We start from the raw sequence: 19567 nt of genomic DNA, 5'->3' as shown, positions 1-19567 counted from the left end.
CTTGATAAAAATCGGCAAGGGGTATCATAAGGGGAGATTTTTTTCAACATCACGCACCGTTTGAAAGATTTGAGCCTACTTCATGTATGATCAGTGTTTTCTTTCTTCTTGCATGCAGTATGTAATAAGCAAATACATTACATACAGTACACAATTAATTATAATGTCACTGATATATGGTGTTCGTTGGGCAAAACACTCCAAACAATAAAGATTCATCTTGACCTGAAGAAATGGTTATCCTTCGTTTTTCATTATCATTTGGCCATGAAACAAATGCCGGAGAGATATACTAACCTCGTATACAAATGTGTGATGTTATAATGCATAACTCGTAGGATTTGATGCTTTACTTTTTAAAATTTTAATACTTCCAAGGTACCCCTAAAAATGTAATATAGAAATGACAGCCATTCTTGTAATATTCAATTAGAACTGAACAATCTACAAAAAAATTGCAATCGACCAGTGACTACGGCATCTTTCTAGAGCTTGTGGTTTCCGAGATGTCATTGTTAAAAGCATTGGCCACAAACATATAAAACTAGCTTTATAATATATAGTTTCGAAGGCACAAAAATTCGAGACTGGCTTATGAAATTACACTACCACATACCAAAGTATTTAAAGTTATCTAGAAACTTTAACGTTTCTCACTCACTGCGTAGAAAGTCTTGAATTGGATTAGAGTTTTGTGTCCTTCTCAGCTCTGAGGCTGTATCACGCTTGCACTTAGAGCTGCACGTAGGATTCGAATCACATGAGCAATTACCGAAAACGAACCCGGATCTCTCTCGCCCAAGTGCGCAGAAAGTAATATCGGGAAATTATATCGTTGATCCGTTTAATTTACTTTAGAGTTGTAGTTGAGTTTTAATTTATTAATCACATTATCTTCATGTTAGAAATTTTAGTAGAACTGACTATCTTTAGCCTAAATGGAGTGCAAAAATAATTGATATATCATTTTAGTCTCTTTTGCATTAAACTAGTAGACAGATAATCAACTTTCAAATCATTAGTTGGCATTTTTTAAATAATACATTCTTCGTCCCGTATTGTACTTAGAAGAAATAAACTGCATTGTGCTATTCAGTATATATAGGGTTAGCATAAATGATTCATTTGTTTTGAAAAAAACTATATTTTCAAAAGTATAACGCGTACACACATGAAAGATGTATGATAAGAACCTGACACTTACTAAGTTTGTACTGTTGGAGGGAAAGCAAGAAAAAAGTTTGTGTGTGCTTGAATGTGCCAGTTGTTCGTCTATTATAACTGTTTAACGCGCTTTCAGAAAAGAGCACGGAAAATAACCACCATGTAAACAAAGCATTTTGCGATGGTATCGGCAATTCAAGGACACTGGTTGCGTGTGTAAAGAGAAAAACAATTGGCCTCCCAGATCTCCTGATTTAACGCCCTGCGACTTCTACCTGTGAGGGTACGTTGAGAACCTTGTTTACGTACCCTTACTACCGCAATCCTTAGTCGAGCTCAAAGAACGCATCAGTGCTGCAGTCCAGACAATTGACAAGACTGTGCTACAAAATGTATGGAATGAGCTCTAGTATCATCTGGACGCATGTCGTGTCACCAAAGGGGCACATATTGAACATTTGTAGAGGGTGTATAGACTTAGTGAGTTTGAGATTCTTTTCAGATATCTTTCATGTGTGTACGTGCTTTTAAAAATAATTATAGCCTCTTCAAAACGAATGAATCATTTATTTGTATTTAACTTTCTATGACAGTATGAATGCAAAAGTGATGGACATAAATGCTGTATTGAAGTTATTACTTGTCGATTACCCTTTAGTTACGTGTTATAATTATTGATTTTATTTAGTTAGTTCGATTTCAATTATTGCATGAGAGGGTGAATACTTGTACGTGTGTGCGTGTGTTAGTTGCATATTCATATATTTGTTTTTCAAATATTCATGTGTGTATATTTTTGTGGTGGTGGTGGTAATGATGAGACTACAGTATCTTTATACGAAATATATATCTTGTTGAATGTTTAAGTAGTATTAGAAGTTGCGTATATGGAGTAATAATGCCGAAGGGGAAGTTCAAGAGATTGATTTTCTTAGAGCAACACCTGGAGAACAAAGTTGCGTAACCGTTGAGTTTTTGTATGGAGTTCCTAAAGTATCAAGATGTATAACCATCTGACCAAGAACTTTGTATCTATGTATATATATAAGAATGAAAATGACTATGTTTGTGACTTAATAATTCTTGAACCACTCGACCGATCTCGATCAAATTTTCAACATAGATCAAGTTCGGGCCTGGGATAGTCCTTATGTATTCACTTTCACGGTGCGAATTAGGGGAGGGGAAGATATATATATATGGATATTACTGTCGAATCCATAGTTTTTGGGGTCGCTGAGATGAGCAGTGACACTTCCGATGCCATTTCGATCCAAATTCAGCCCACCATCGTAATATTTAATTTTTATTTATATATATTACTTCTTATTTTCTGATTTTTCATGATATTTTCTTTGTTTTTATCGATTTGAGAGCGCTTCAATATAGTAAAAAGTGATTGACTAACGGAACATATTACTCGCTTTTTTCTTATTTTAACCCAGAGAAGCCGGTAATTGACGTTAGTGCAAGTATATAAATGTTGCATTAAAAGAAGGGACAGTTTAACATCTAATACTTGCTGGGACAGTGGGACAAGAAACTTTATTTTATTTTTATTTATTTATTTATTTTTTAATTCTCTATAATCTGTAGAGTTGACAGTAAGGAAAACAAGATATAATACGTATTTCGGCATTGTTTCTCCAATGTGGTTCATTAAATTCATGAAATTTTTATTCAAATTATAGATATTTCTTAGTGCAGTGAAACAGTTTAAAAGCAAGATTTATTTTATGTTATTGCTGATTTTTTTTTTTTTTTTTTCCTGTTCAATGCAAGTAGTTGAGAATAATTTAAAATAGAAATGCTTTTCATTAAACATTTTGCATCTAAAACTTCATTAATGTAGCAAATGGATAAAGACACGGACAGCTCACTCGGACCATCTACTTCACTGTGTTTTAGCTTCCTTCAGTTTTCTTGTTGTTATGAGGTTATGGACACCAAAAGAAACTGAGTTTGCACTCAACGTGCGAAGACAAACTTTTAGGCTTTGAATTATTATAATCGAGAAAAGTAAATTTTACAAAAATTACCAGTTCTGTAGATTACATATAAATTTAATTTCCGTTAATTACTGACATTTCCAATATATATACAGTGGTTGTATTCTAGTTCTTTAACAACTGGTATATACAGAGAGAAATAGTAGATAGATAGATTTAACTCTCTTAGGAAATAAACTATACAAGGAAGACAAAAGCAGATATTTTACTGGATACCACAAGTGACAAGTAGGGACCTACGCAGCATCCTAATACAAAGTGGTGTGAGAAAATTAGGTAAAACTGCGAATATCGCTGAAACGAATTATCCAAGGTGGATGGTTATCAAAAGGTATTGGGAAGACCTTAATCCAGTAATAGATCGATAATTGATAATGGCATGAATGCATTTCAAATATAAATAACCCTCACCACTACACTCATGTGATTCCAGTTCTCATTCTTGATATCTGAGCATTTGAGATTAAGAAATAAACGCTTATACCTGAGAGGTCATATGTTTAACTCTGTAGCTATAAGAATTTCTAAGAACAATGATACCTAAAATAAAATTTACTGTTCCTAGGTAACTAGATAAAATTTACTGTTATGTCTGGGTATAACAAACAGTTCTGCGAATTCGAAATATTTTAACAACCGGTTCCAGCAAACCGGTGCGAACCGGCTGAATAGCACCACTGTGTTGTTTGTAGCATGTCTATTTGTAGCATGTCTTGTTTCAGGAATACAGTGCAATAAATCAGCAATATTCCTCACAAGTACCTAACAAGAGCAAGTTATACAAATGAAATGTGGGTATGGTTAGTTTCTGAAGAATTAAGGATTTTGGGAGACACTTAGTTGACTTTGATTTTTTTTTTCTGTAGTAATCAGCAGGATCTTATTAACATAATCCTGTAGTACATATCTTTAAATTGTTATATCGAAATAATAATACTCAGTTTAAAAACTTTGTATTCCACAGATTCAGAATATGTAGCTCTCCCCCGCTAGTCTTGCCGCTAGCGCATTGCCTTTGGTGTACATGTTCCCGAGTTTGGTTCCTAGTGGGAGAGCATCCCGCGATTCATATAACATTTATTTATTTATTTATTTATTTATTTATTGTCTTCAACAGAGAATATATTCTCCAATTACAGAAGACCTGTACAATATTTTTTACAAGTTTACTATTGTAATAGATTTAAAAGAAAAGAATAAAAAAGTAATAAGAATATATATAAATATATAGAATAAATATCTAACAAACTATTTAGAACTGAAATAGCTACAGTAGCAAAAATACGTGAAATTAATACGCTTCGTACTTAAACATGTAAATATGCTTTTAGGAATTCATAAAACATTTTGTCGCAACAATTCACAATAGGTTCGAAATTACATATTGAAATCTAAATATGGCAATTTCTGTGATATAATATTATATGTTTTGCACATTAATGTAGAAGAAACACACACTACGCTGAAATATTTAAAATCAGACAAGATTAATTTCCTAAATATTAAACCCTAACAAGATCAAACAACAAATTGTAATGATATTCAAAGAGTGGAGAATATGTTACTGGACTAAAATCAAAACCGGGTTTCCGATTACTATTGCGCTGCATGCTTTGACTTCTCTGGAAGTTTCGTTGAGTTCGTACCTATCGAGAATTTGGTATGAGATCGATTCTTTACAATATTCAGCATATAATATCTAATTCAGCAATCCTAGATGTTCAAGGGTATATGCACCAGGTTATCCAAGAACAACAGAAGTTGTGGTACAGTCAATTTGATCTGAACTGCTGAATACTGATGTCAAAACTAAAATCGTTAGGGAGAAACCTTGAGTAGCGTACTGTCGCACAGTGGTCCGAAACTTGGAAAAAGCGGACAAAAATACTTTATTCCGAAACAATGGAAGTTGACGGACGTCTCTCTTATCGTTCTGTACGTAATTGTCCTTTCTATATCGATTACAACTACTTCGAAAGTGATTCGAAGAACCCCTGCTGCAATACGTGCAGTTATATATATATATATATATATATATATATATATATATAGAGGGTGGTCCAAAAGTGTGGAAACTCCTCGCATAAATGTTAAATACTGCAAAATATAACCAAAGGAGCAATATAGAGGAGTAATAAAGGTGAGGAGAAATTGGAGAGGACACAGAACAATGAAAACCGCCATCTTGAAATCCACTATCGCGAATCATACATACAGTTTGTTGATGCGTATGTAAATTGGACATAGCTAGCCAGCACGAAGTTATGACAGATGTTAATATGCATCCAAGAAGCGGTTACAGGTTCAATGTGCTCTTCTTCTAATTGTATGTGCAGCTAATAAAAAGAGATTCTGTGCAGTTTCACACGGTGCTCATTATCCAGTAATTTCGTACTATCTTCCTTATCGGATTAATCATTCTGCAGGTGTGGTGCATTTTCACACCGTCCACCTGTCAATCATGTGATTCATCCTGAAACCGCTTTCAGTATAGGGGGTGGGAGGACAGAACAAATGTCAACTAAGTAAGAATACAAACAGAGCAAATAAAAGTTAAAATAAATATGAGCAATTGAATTAATACAATCTTCAAGTATTTTTTCCCAATTGTACACCATACATGCAGATATAGGAACCACACATAAGACATTGGTTATACTAGTCGCGTATGCTTTGATGCCAGATAAAATAGAATGAACATACAAGGAACTATTTACATTTCTTAAAATGTGGTCTGGCCAGAATGAATTTCGAGTGCTGAAAGTGGATTTTGAGCTTGCTGCAGTCAATACATTGCGTGCGGTGTTTCCTAATTCACAGGTTTCTGGCTGATATTACCATTTTAACCACACCATCTGGTGGAAGCTTTTTAGGTCTCGTCGAAGGATACCTTCACAGTGAAGATGTACGTCATGTTTGTATGTGTAGTGCCTTAGCATTAATACTATCAAGCAGGGTCGACCAAGGTTGGCTCATCGTCGTTGAGGACTGTCCGTCTGACCAGAAAATCATTATTTCATCGAACAATGGATGGACTGTCCAAACATTCAAAGAAATATAGAACTGCAATGATCAAAGACACAGAACAAACAATCCAGTGGAAGCTTGCGCAATAAGTTAAACCGCAGCATATCTAAGGGTACATCACGTATCTTGAAGCTGCGAGTGTACTAAAAACAGATACGACGTCTAGTTTTCATGCTTTTGTGAGACAGGGCTGAAAAATTGCAATCCCGAAGAAGCATAGAAAATCAACTTACATCCATTTTGACCACAGATTGCAATTAGTCCTGGGGAAACTAGGAAATGGCGTGGACTTTAAGCAAATGTTTGAGAAGGATGGGCACGAGTCGAGCTAAAACTCGACTTGAATTCAAGTCGAGTTTCGAATCGAATCAAAGGTAATTTTCAGGAGTCGAGTTTGATAAATAGCTCGCTCGCTCAGCTCGTTTTAACTGGTTTTGAAATCATGACCTGATTAGACTGGAAAGTGAAACCATGAGGTTAAAGCACTAATGTCGAATACTTTCAGTATTGCTCACGAGAGGGGACACTGCTCGCATCTCGTCTCATCGCGATAACGAGACGATAATAGATTTTTATAACGAGACAGCCTCAAATGTCGTGAGCACCAATATAAGTATATACTATAATTCTTAGCATCAAAGCTGAGACCTTCACGGTCGAATTTTGAGCCCAAGATGAAGCCCAACCCGGGTAGTGATATCAACCGGCTCTACTCGGCTCAACTGAGCGAACAACTTGAGTCGACTCAGTTGGGATGAACCATCGGCTTGACTCAATTGAGCCGATGGCTTGAGCAGGCTGGGTTGAAACAAGTCCATCGGCTTGGTTTGACCAACCATCGGCTTGACTCAACTGAACCCATGGCTCGAGCCAGCTTGGTTGGATGAGTTGTAAGCTCAGCTAACTTCTCGGTTCGACTGGATAGTGAATGAGCTGTGACCTGAGCCGTTGACAACCCTAAACCCGGGCCGAGCAGTTTTGACCATGTTTGCCCGGCGCCCTATAGCTTTCAACAATTTTTGGCTAGATCCCGAATATTTGCTCTTCCGGAACTCAAACCGAGAACCTCGTGAACAATGTCCTTGCCTCCTAGACCTCACGACTACCGAGGTCGGCAGTCAACTAGTTTTTGGTATTCAGATATAAATCGCCTGTCTTTCCTGTTTATACGCTGTGTTGTTAATAATAATAATAATAATAATAATATAAGTTGTAGCAGTAGTAATATCATTGATAATAATTATATTGTTTATGTAGGATACTTGAAGAGAGTATTTAAAACTACATACAGGATTTGGTTCGATTTGGCTCAACTCGACTCGAAACTTGACCTGAATTCGGTTCGAGTTCAAAGATGTATGTTTCGAGTTGAGTCGCGTAAAATAAATAAATAAATAAATAAATAAATAATAAAAAAAAAAAAAACTCGCTCGAACTTGCTTCTGCCCATCTCCAAAAGCTGGAATAATGAAATATGAATTTAATTGTACAAAATGGATTGACGATGTACAGAAGCATGAAAGTTCCACCTTAACGATGTGTTGTTCACTCGTAAAATAACAAGACGACAAGGTTCTTCTTCAAATCGTCTTCGAGTATGGAGCTATGTTTTGTGTTTCACAAATCATAACGTTTTTTTATGCTCTAGGGCGGGCGCAGTTTTTTCGACTTTTGAACTTCCTAACTGCATTCTCTGATGTGCTGCTTATTTTATTATTTCTTTATTTTAATTTGTGATTGTTCTATCTTCTATTCCTAATGATTTCAATTTTTGATTGTTCTTTTTATATTATTATTTTTTTTTCATTTGTTATTCATTTTTGTTTTCATCTATTTCAATTTGCGATAGTTTTTGTTTTTATTTTCCTTATTTATTTCAATTTCATATTGTTTATTATTATTTTTTCTCCTTCTTAACTATAACTTTTGTTTGCTTATCTTTTGTTCTGTCTTGTTCTTACTTACTTTGATTTCTGGTAATTTTGATTATTTTTTTGTGGAAGTGAAACATTTCCTAAGCTCTCCTCTTCTAGTATTAATTGCAGTTGTTCGTATTTATTTTAACTTTTACTGTATTTGCTACTTTTCTGTTCTTACTTAGTTGACACTTGTTCTATGTCCTCCCTCATCGTATAGTGAAAGCATTTTCAGGATGAATCACATGATTGACAGGTGGACCGTGTGAAAATGTACGACACCTGCAGAATGATTAATCCAACAAACAGGATCATGTGAAATTGCTGGATAATGAGCACCGTGTGAAATTACACCGTGAGAAACTGCACGTCACCATAAAAAGACAGTGTAAAACAAATATGTGTTTGGTCTTAGGATACAAAATTAAAATTCGCAGTTTTGCACTCGCACCATCTTCGAAGAAACACTAATACTTACTGGAATGTAATTTAGTTCAGGATTACGTTGTTTCGGTAAGATTAAAAGAATAAAAGATTCAGTATAGAATCTTATATACTACTGTACTGGGTGTAATATACGTCAGCTCCATATGACTGATAGTTTATCACTGCAATATGTATGAGGCTTTCACTGCAACTTTGATTCAAGGACGAAGGGCAATCCAAATTATGTACAAGACAATATGCCTTTTCCTTTTGTAAGGCTCAGATAGCGAATCTCGATTCCGACCACAGCAACGTTACTCATCAAGTATTTCTTGGCTGCAGCTACTTCCAATGCTCAACCTTTGTACTACTCATAGTCAACTCAATAAACCTTATTTTGCACATAAGCAAGGATAAGCTTAGACTGCAGAGCTACTAACATCAGTGTATATATAACTTTTCGGCAACACTAACAAATCTATCATATTAATGATATGACAATGGATAACAAATAAAACTCTTCTTTAAACACACCGTATTTGAGTCCAATGTGCTATTCAACAACTTTCATCGACCTCAGAAAAGATACAAATGGTTAAAATGTATCATATTGTTTGGTTTATTTTTTACTGATTTTTCGGATCTTTTATTTGTTCATGTTTACATGCATTTTATAAACAGCGAAAATATTCTGATGTCCTGAAACTCCGGGTATGGAAGCAGGAGAGATACTTATAATCAAATATCATTACCGATTTCATAGGCGGCGAAGTTGACAAAATCGACTTTTGACCACTTTTTCCCAGTTTCCGACCACTGTGCGTCCTGCTAAACCGAAGACCCTGGTTGAACTGTCGATCGAGTCACTGTCTTACTCCTTGAACTTCGTTGGATTCGCTTCTACAGAGAACACATCCAGAAATTGTTATCTTACAATAGTAATTTAGGAAATACACTGATAAGAAGTGTCAGAGGCTAGTACTTACAACGTTGGATCTTCTTGAAGACACTTGAGTGTCGGGTGTAATTTATGACATTCTGTACATGACAATACGGAGCTGTGCAAAAACTTACGTTGGTAAATCATTATAAGAGACCGTGTCTTTATTTATTTGTTACAGAAATAATTGTAGTAAATTTCAGTTTTTATAGAAATGAAACTAACCTCTTAATTTGTAGATACAAAGTGTTTCAAAAGTCCCCTGACATAGAGTAACTCTGTAATTATCAGAGTTACAACAAAATGTAAGAGGAAAAACAGTCTCCAGATATGATGTTTTCAATCTAATGTGAAAGTTTTTTTTTTTTTTTTTTTTTTTTTTTAATCGGATGAGCCTCTTGGGCTGTACACTTTTTTTTGCGCCCAATGATAAATGAAAATGCAACGTTGCCATTTACCTGGACCCACAACGTAAATGAATGAAGTTACTGTCTTTTACGCTAACGTGTCGATGGCCATCCCCTATTTCAAACAGTAACTTCATTCACTTATGTTGTGGGTCCAGGTAAATAGCAACGTTGCATTTTCATTTAACATTGAGCGCATAAAATGCATACAGACCAGACGACTCGTGCGATTTAAAGCACTCTTTCACTTTAGATTGAAAAACTATATTTGGAGATGGTTTTTCCTTTTACATTTTGTTGTAACTCGGATAATAACAGTTACACTATGTCAGGAGACTTTTGAGACACCCTGTATGTAATTCGAAATCTGTTTTGGAGCTTCTTTTTATCAGAAAGTTATTTTGTTTTCCAGTTCCATACCTTTCACGGGAAAAACTGGAGGCGATTCGCCGAGCTGCTTCAATGGAAGTGACACCACAGAATTACAGCCCAACCATTAACATAACAGAAAACCCAATCTCAGACAGTGCTGTGTGTTAGACACAGTAATAGCAGTGGAAAGGCTAAAGATACGTACAGCGTATGTTGCATGCAAAATGCACTCCTAAATCTTCAGAAGGAACATTAAAACCTTTGATTTTTTTCTCTCTCGCCACCTGTTTCTTCCCTAAAGTGAGGTATGATAGTTTTTTCCATGTACAAGTTATACACGTGTTACCGTAGTATTTATATATCTATGTATCTGTACGTATGTTTTAGATCCAGAAAGCTTTTTATGTATATATAGGTAGCACCAATGAAATTCTTTCGTTCGATTGATTGCGCTTGTACATGGGAACAATTTGCATGATTGTTAAAGAAGTATTCGTGAAAAAAAAGTTAATGTGCTTATGCAATGGGATTAGATCCTAAACCAGATTAGATCAATGAAATTCAGAAAACAGCTTCAAATGAATTAACACATCTCTTTTTGATTTATTGTCTTGTTACGTTGTTCTAGTCACTTTTAGCAAAAGCACATCAAATTGTTCGTAACTTCAGAAGCAAGGAAAACGTTAATAATATCCCTAGTTTTCTTTTTTCGTAGTTGGTAGAAAAAAAATTAAATTAAAAAAAAAAGGACAGAAATGCTTTGATTAAATTGAAGGATAATAATAAATGCAATACAATACAATGATGAACTTTCGTAGCAAAATTACCTATTTAATCTTGTATGTTAGGAGAGGGCGTTATTTTTAGACTATAGTTTACCTGTATAGATCAATTTCAATGCTGTGAATGTACATAAATTACTGTTATGTTTAAAAAAGAATATCATTGATGAATAGAAGAGCGGAATATGTTAATAGTTTAAATTTTTTTGTATGGAATGTGCCTGAACATGGCTTTAACATGTAAGCTTACTGAATATTTTTAGTTGTATAAGAAGTGTTGAAATAAATTTTACATGTTAATTGGCTCTTTTTATTTGTTACATAATTACTTAATGAACCTTTAGTGACGGGAGACACCTTGTTATAATTGGATTTCATTCTTATTATTATTACTATTGCTGTATTATTATACTAGAAATCCCAGGGGAAATAATGACAGATTATAATTCTAAAATCATTTAATTAACTCTATGGTTTTAATGAAGTTTCCAGTTGCTCCTGTGAGAGGCCAGAGACTTTAATCAATAGTTGGAAGATCAGAGTAATCAGAGAACACAATCGTTCGATCCTCAAGTCTTCTACTTACTTTATATTGTAAAGTTCGGCCTAAGTATAGGTAGAACATTGGTGGAGCTAAATTATACATAGGAAGGTTTCTCTCACCGAATTTTATTATAAAACTCTCTTTATTGTAAATGGTTTAATACAGAATCACTCTAATATAAATAGTTCACTAATACTGGATAAAGAGAGGTATCCCAACGCCCGAGCAGCCTACGAAGGATCTCCACAGAGCTCCGAGCAAGCTAAGTGGAGTGGATTTAGGATCTCTAATGCTCCACGCAAGCAAAGGGGGGTTTGAAACCTACAAAGCTTCACGCAAGCTGGGTGGCTGAGGTTAGGAGTCTCACAGAGTTCCGAGCAAACTAAGTGGGCAGGAAAGAAGGTCTAGAGCTCCAAGTAAGCCAAAGGCTTTGCGTTCGGTAGCTCCTGGAGCTCTAAGCAGGCTAAAGGGGTGAAGCTGAGCATCCAAAGACTGATCGTAGTTGCTGTGATTCTCCTGCAGTGTGGCGGTAGATTTGGTGGTCCTTCGGTGTCATATACCCAGTGGTGTCACTGATGTTCTGTCGTCTGCCACTGTAGTAATTCGAAGACGCACATGGTTTATGTTTATAAATATGCGCACGTTGTTGGTTGTTAGTAAACAGCCATGTGCGGAATATTACAATGTTTTACTACTTATGAGTTACAAATCAGTACAGGGTGTGTATAGAAGAGGGCTATTTTTTTCAACCTCCATTAATACACCAGAAAAGAACCTCGTGAGATAACAAAAAAGGGAAGAAGACAAAGTTGTTCATTGATCGTCGGTCATTCTCCACACCGATAGACAGATTCTGTCATTCATCCATTATAGAGTGGCGCTCATGAAAGTATGTCAAGTGGAATCGAAGTGCCCACCAAGTATGAACTACGTAATGTAACAATCGAAGCGCCTGGTAAGTGTGAACTATATGATATAACACGATTTTTCGTGGTGGCAGCTGAGTTACCTGAAATTCCAAGGTCAGGCAGTTCAGAAATCATAGTCTACATCTTTTCCGAACCACATGATTCATGCGTTCATCAAGGTTGTCTGCCACCACAAATTTCCACCCTTGGTTACTCTCATCCTGTACACTTGTAAGTCGTTCTTCAAACTCTTTGCAACACTGTTGCAGTCAGCCACCACTTATGAAGTTTCTGATGTAATCCTTACTTACTCGACGATGAATTGCCACTGTGTTGTCCTTCCGCTTGGGGAAATCCAATTACATCACGTAGTTCACACTTGGCGGGCACCTCGCTTACAGTCAATATCTGAGTATTTCAGGGAACTCTGCAGCCGCTTGGAGAAATCGAATTACATCACGTATTTCGGACTTGGCGGTCGCTTTGATTGTATTGTATCTTTTCACGCTTGTCACTTATCAATGATTGAAATTCAGAGACTGTTTATCGGTGTGAATAATGGGCGAAGTCTCTAATGCATAACTTTGTTTTATCCCCGTTTTGTCACCTCAAGTGGTTCTTCTTTGGTGACAAAACGGAGTTTGAAAACAAAATAGCCGTCGAAGTTCTTGCATGCAGAATTGAAGTAAATCGAAGATTCTTTTTGAGCGTCTGTGTGTGAAATTGAAGTAAGTTCGATACCTTATTTCACGTCATACGAAAACGTCCAGTGACTTATTACACTTCATCGTTAAAAAAAGAAAAATCTTCTAATACAGGATGTCGCAGGGAAACGGGAAATTTTGAACGTTAGAGTTGGCAACACTGTAATGCCAGGAGTTGTTCAGAACGGATGCGTGGTGGTTGTGTACGCTTTGCCATTTAGTAATTATACAGCATTGGAGTGGTGTGGAACGTGCTATCGCTGTGAGAGCATTTTACCAACAGCGTGATAGTGTGAGTGCTGCGCAAAGGTATTTCGATAGCATTACCAGCTAAGACGTCAGGGACGTGTCTCATCTGCTCATGCGAAAAGAAACTGGTTCAGCCTTGAACGAGAAGTCTTCAGGTAGCGTTCGAACGATACGTATCCCAGAGAACACTGCAGCTGCTCGAGTTTCTATTGAGAGAAGCTCTCGCCGCTCCGTTCGACGACATGCATCTGCGCTAGAGATTGGGCGACGAAGTGTACAAAGAATACTGCACGAATTGAAGTTTTACCCTTAGAAGCTATAGATTGTGCAGAAATTACATCCACGAGACCATGTATCGCGTAGGGAGTTTAGTGAATGGGTGTTGGCTAAAATCAACGAGGACAACTAATTTCTTTAACAATTATGGATGTCAGACGAAGTTCACGCCCACCTTAATGGATACGTTAACAAACAGAATTTCCGTTATTGGGCACAGGAAAATCCTTGTGAGCTTCACGAGCGTCCATTACATAGCGCCAAGATTACGGTATGGTGTGTTGTATAATGTTGTGGTGTCATTGGCCATTACCTTTTTAAACATGAGGATGGCATTGCAACAACAGTAACATCCGGTATGATGATATGCTTGAAACATTCTTTACACCGAGACTCCACGATCTTAATCTTAACATTGAAAACGTGTGGTTTCAGCATTACGGAGCCACGTCACATACTGCTTGACAATCGATGGCCGTTCTCCAATTGTTTGAAAGGCACCTTATTTCACGTAACGGTGATAGTCCATAGCCTGCGAGATCTTAGTGTGTACGATTTCTTCCTGTGGGCACATCTTAAAAGCAAGGTGTACCGCACACGTCCCATAACTATCCATGAAGTGAGACAGAAGATTGAAGACTAAATCACAGCCATTCCCCGAGACATGCTACACCGAGCATTCCAGAGTTTCCATAATAGGCTAGTAGTGTGAGAACGCCAAAAGGGAGCACATTTTCCCGATGTCATCTTTAAGAAGTAAAGAGACAGTTTGTGACATTTTGTAATGAACACACAAAATGGTATACTGTACAGATGCACTTTCGTCAATGAATGATGCTTTCCCTGTATTTGTTCGTGCAAATTATGTTACGTCAAAATTTCCCGTTTCCCTGCCCCACCCTTCATTATCACTTGATTAATACCATTGAAGTTTTTATTAAGCCAAAACTTCTTTACAATAATCAACAGAAACTGAAGCTGTTTCCACAAACACAGAAGCCACATTAAAATTTCTTGTTGGGCTAATAAATGCTTTCGACGAGTGTATGAAGTGTTGCTTGGGAAGTCAGTGAGAAAAGGACCTCTGAGCAGATTACGGAGATACGAGGCATGTCCAGAAACTAAGTGTACTAGATTTTTGTAGGTCTCAAAATTTATTTAAAGCAAAACTTTTATATGCTTACTTCAGTACATACGTGAACTAATTTTTCATGTAGTAGTCATCTCTCTTGATGCAGTTAGTGAGATTAGTTTTTTTTATGCCTTGGTCAAAGAAGTTTGCCGCCACTTCTTTTCCCAAATTCTTCACTTCATCTTTAGTTGAAAATTTTTTGCACCATGTGCATCTTCAGGAAGCTTAATAGATGGAGGCGCCAGGTCAAGAGAATGCGCATATCAGTCAAAATCGATGGTCTCGCACTCCTTTGCTCTTCGTACACATCAGTACTGTAGTCTCCAGTGTGGTTAAATGGAGTCTTTATTTAGACTCAGTACAGTAAAATGAAGACTCAGTACTGCAGTCTCCATTTAAACACACTCGCAAGATTCATAACTCATTGGCCATAAACTGATTTGATCTCGTTAAAAACTTCAGACGAAGAATTTCCCTTCACAACGAGATAATGGATAACGCTGCGAATCTCGCACTTGGCGGCTCATTTTATCGACATCTTTTACGGGACACGTTACTGTGGCCACAGTTTTGGTCGTACTGACGCGTGGTTGGGCTCACTGGAAAGTGCAGGAGCTAAACTACACGGCAGCCTGACCAACATAGCAATAATAAATTTCCTCTGCCCGCGAGGGCTCTAGTACATTTATTTTGTGGACGTGCCTCGTAATTTAAAACACCTGAAGAGAGTTGGATAAGTATTCCTCACCGCATTGGATTAGCGCAAGTAGAATTCTCAGAAGAGAACACGTATGTTATGAAATAATAGCTTTAAAAAAACATAAAATTCACTAAAAAGGAGATTCTTAGTGGGATAAAGTGAAGTTTGAGCATTGAAAGCTCTTCCTAATAATAAAGGCTGAAGTCTTTTCTTTATGGATGTTAGGGAAGTAGTTCTCTCTAATCCATAGTAATTAGTATCTCCCGTGCTTTATGCGATATGTTTGTCCCGTGTCCACAATTCGAAGCTTGTGATGGTCAATAACAAAAATGCCAACGTCAAATAACACAAATGCTTTTAGTCTTAGTCTCATTTCTAAAAGCAATGTGACTAAAACCATTGGACACTGTTTAAGTGACGTTTCTATTGTCGGCTATTACTCCTAATATCCATACAAATTTCAGCCTTCGACGTTAGAGCACTCAATGTTTTGTGTAATCCTATTTATTTATTTATCCGTGGTGCTACTGGGGCGTAAAAGTGGATCTGAAAAGGTAGGAGGACGGTAGGTAGCGGTATGACGCCACGCCGCCCTCCCTCTGCCTATCTTTGCCCATTGTAATTTTTTAGGAACTGCGGGACGCAGTAATATTGTTTCGAGGTGGGGGGACGGTGTCTTTCGCGTCCCCCCTCACTTTTACCCCTGGTGCATTTTTTTTCTAAATTTCTGTTAATAAACAAATATAAGTTACTACGTCATTAAACAAGATATTTTCTCCTTTAATGCGCATTTTATAAATGCATTCTTTTTAAGTGTTTACGATTAGTATCCTTTCTTTTAGTATTTATGGAATATTTTTAATTGTATTGAGAAGGTAATATAAGGTGGTCGGAAAGTAACTTCCAATTTTAAATATTTTTCTCTCCCAAAATATTGTTGGTATAAACTCAATTGAGACGTTTGAAGTAATAAGGGTGTAAGCCAGGTTACGCCCTTCTTGCATCAAACGCATGCTTTACCATGCTTGCTCAGCCTTCTGTCAAAATTTCAACTCAATACCGGAATAAAATATTCCATATTACATTGTTTTATGTAAGAAAAGAAAAACACTACTTAAATTTATAACATGGTTTTTCTGCAAATGCATATTTCAGACTTACGCCCTTATTGCACCAAACTCCTCAATTTCTTGCACACTTTTAGTTTGTAATATACCATTATCTTTCCAAAAGTAACAACTTAATATTTGGTCGAGTATTTTCTAGACATTGTCTCAAACGAACAGGTACGTTTGCTACGACCTTCCTCAAGACCTTAGCAGGAACACCACTTATGACCTCACGGGTCTTATTCCCAAGTTCGCCAAGAGTGTGGTTTGTTTAATACACTTCTTCCTTAGCCCACCCCCATAAATTGAAATCGCATGGGATGAGGTCTGGACTTCACGCTGGCCGATCTGTAGGAGCCTAGCGTCCTACGAAGCGTTCATCAAGCCATTGTCATACAGGCAAGGCGTATTGAGGGAGTGCATCTTGCACAAATAAACAGTTCATGTAACTTGTCCTATTCAGAAATTGTAGGCTGTACAATTTTTTTTTAACATTTCTAGCTATCTTCTAGCGTTCTTAGTATCTTTTAACAGATATGGTCCAATCATGTGGAAAGAAATTAATTCACACCACACTGTCAGTTTCGGCTAGTCCTGCATTTTTTCAACGGTTTCTTTGGAATCATCCAATAAAGGCTATTATTACGATTAATGAATTCCCATACATGAAACACAACTTCACCACTCCACAGAATTGTTTCAAACAGGTGCAGATAATATTCGTGCCATGCGAGCATCATTTCCCAAAATTCAACACGCCTATTGCAATCATCTGGATACAATTTTTGGACATAACGACGCTTCCATGATCTGTAATGTAACTGTTTATGGAGAATTGCACGCACAGAATAGCATTTAATGCCACTCTCTCTTGCAGCCTGCCTTGTTGATTTTGAAGGGCTTCGCTCGAACATTTCCCTCACTGTCGCCTCACTGTGGAAACTATCCTGCTTACGTTGTTTTAGTATCTAATATAAAATTATATATTTAACGGAAATTTTATTAGGCATTTCATAGACTTCATAGATTTCAAATTTTTGTATTGATAATGGTAACGTTTTAGCGTCTTTTAAAATTATTTTTTGCTTTTCAGCATTTTTGAAGTTGGCTATTAATTTTTATTAAGACGTTTTTATTGTCTATTTTTAGCGTTTTTCTTAAAGTCGGTTATATATCTTTTTTCTTTTAAGTGCTTTGTTTTTCTACTTTACCCGAAAAGCAGAATACTTGATAATAATAAGGAATAACACCCATCGTTCTCATCGAATGCACAACAGTACATTCGTCTCATGCAGATCAGATTTCTTGCTGTTTTTGTCGTGTGACTTGGTGTTTTGCGCGTGGGATTGTAATTCATCTCTGGCGTTCCTTCACTTGAAATTTATTTATTTATTTATTTATTTATTTCAGAAAACAACAGGCGGATGCCTAATTACAGTTTTCCATCATGATAATATAATTTAAAATACACATATGATAACAAAATAATAGGATTGCAAAATACTTTAAAATACATATAACATGATCTACATCTTATTTATTTAGAGTAAAATTCTGTGTGTAGCTAAAAATGTCTATCTCTGGGTGCTTTTGTGACACCTTATTATACAATAAACACATTTTTCTGACAGGCGATACATCCAATGCATTAGTCCTTTGCGCTGAGAGATGGAATATGCTATTATGGGGTCTGGTTGCTCTATGTGGGACGTGAAGTTTGATTTCTGATAGTAAATATTCTGAATCTACTGTACTATGTATTATTTTATGTAAGAAAGATAAAATGAAGTGAGTCCTCCTGCTTTCAAGTGATTGTAATGAATATTTGCTTCGAAGATCTTCATACTTCTCAAATTTCGGATATATCCCTGTTTCTTTATATGTTAAAAAGCGCACAAATTTATTTTGAATGTTTTCGATTTTACTTGTATATTTCTTACTATCAGAACCCCATATTATCGCTGCATATTCCACCTTAGACCTTACATAGGCAATGTATAATGTTTTGAGGACATCGGTGTTAGAAAAATCACTTCCTAATCTCATCACAAAGCCAAGGTTCCTAAAGGCCACACAAACTACTCTGTTGACATGAATATCAAATGATAGGTTTGACTGCAGAGTGACTCCAAGATCAGTTATATAATCCACTCTTTCAATTGGTGTTTGATTAATAGTATACACATTGCGGACATAGTTCATTTTCCTGGTGTATGATACTACTTTACATTTTTTAATATTTAACAGCAATTTGTTTGATTCACACCATTGGAAAATAGAATTTATATCGCTTTGCAAAGAAATAGCGTCTAACTCCGTGGAGATACTACGATAGATTTTTAAATCGTCAGCAAACAATAGTTTGTGGGAGGATGTTATTACAGGTGGTAAATCATTAACAAATAATATAAATAATAGAGGTCCTAAGTTCGATCCCTGAGGCACACCAGAGTCTACGACATATTCCTCAGTTAGAATATTTTTGTATGGAACGCGATGTTTGCGTTGGCAAAGATAGGACGCTATAAATTGTTGAAGGTTTCGTGAAAAATTGAATGTCACAAGTTTGCTTAGAAGTATATCGTGATTAATTACGTCGAACGCCTTGGAGAAATCTGTATAAATTACGTCTACTTGTTCCTTTTTATCAACTTGATTAGCCATAAAATGTGTAAGTTCTGAGAGATTAGTTACAGTTGACCTCTTTGGCATGAAACCATGTTGAAAGGGATATATTACTGACCGTACATGTGAGTAAATTTTTTCATATATAATAATTTCAAATACCTTAGATGGGGCAGATAGCAGTGTTACCGGTCGATAATTTCTTTATTTGGTCAGTAGGACAACCTGTCTTGGGAATGGGACAGACGTCACCAATCTTCCATTTCATAGGAAACGT

General features: G+C 36.3%; 1 protein-coding gene across 6 annotated transcripts in view; it reads left to right on the top strand.

The window, feature by feature from the left end:
* MESK2 (misexpression suppressor of KSR 2) overlaps positions 1–11343 on the top strand; it is a 261034-nt gene extending 249691 nt beyond the window's left edge. For 5 of the 6 annotated variants that reach the window (XM_081743534.1, XM_081743532.1, XM_081743531.1 and 2 more), the window contains one exon: positions 10302–11343. In XM_081743534.1, coding sequence (XP_081599660.1) covers positions 10302–10429 — 128 coding nt within the window. In that variant the 3' untranslated portion in view covers positions 10430–11343. The remainder of the gene's footprint in view (positions 1–10301) is intronic. The other variant, XR_014128807.1, reaches the window with a different exon arrangement.
* Positions 11344–19567: the final 8224 nt, after the last annotated feature.

The sequence above is a fragment of the Thermobia domestica genome, chromosome 17 (genome assembly GCF_964235325.1).
Source record: "Thermobia domestica chromosome 17, izTheDome1.hap1.1, whole genome shotgun sequence".
NCBI classification, from domain to species: Eukaryota; Metazoa; Arthropoda; class Insecta; order Zygentoma; family Lepismatidae; genus Thermobia; species Thermobia domestica.
This window is presented reverse-complemented; position numbering and strand designations above follow the sequence as displayed.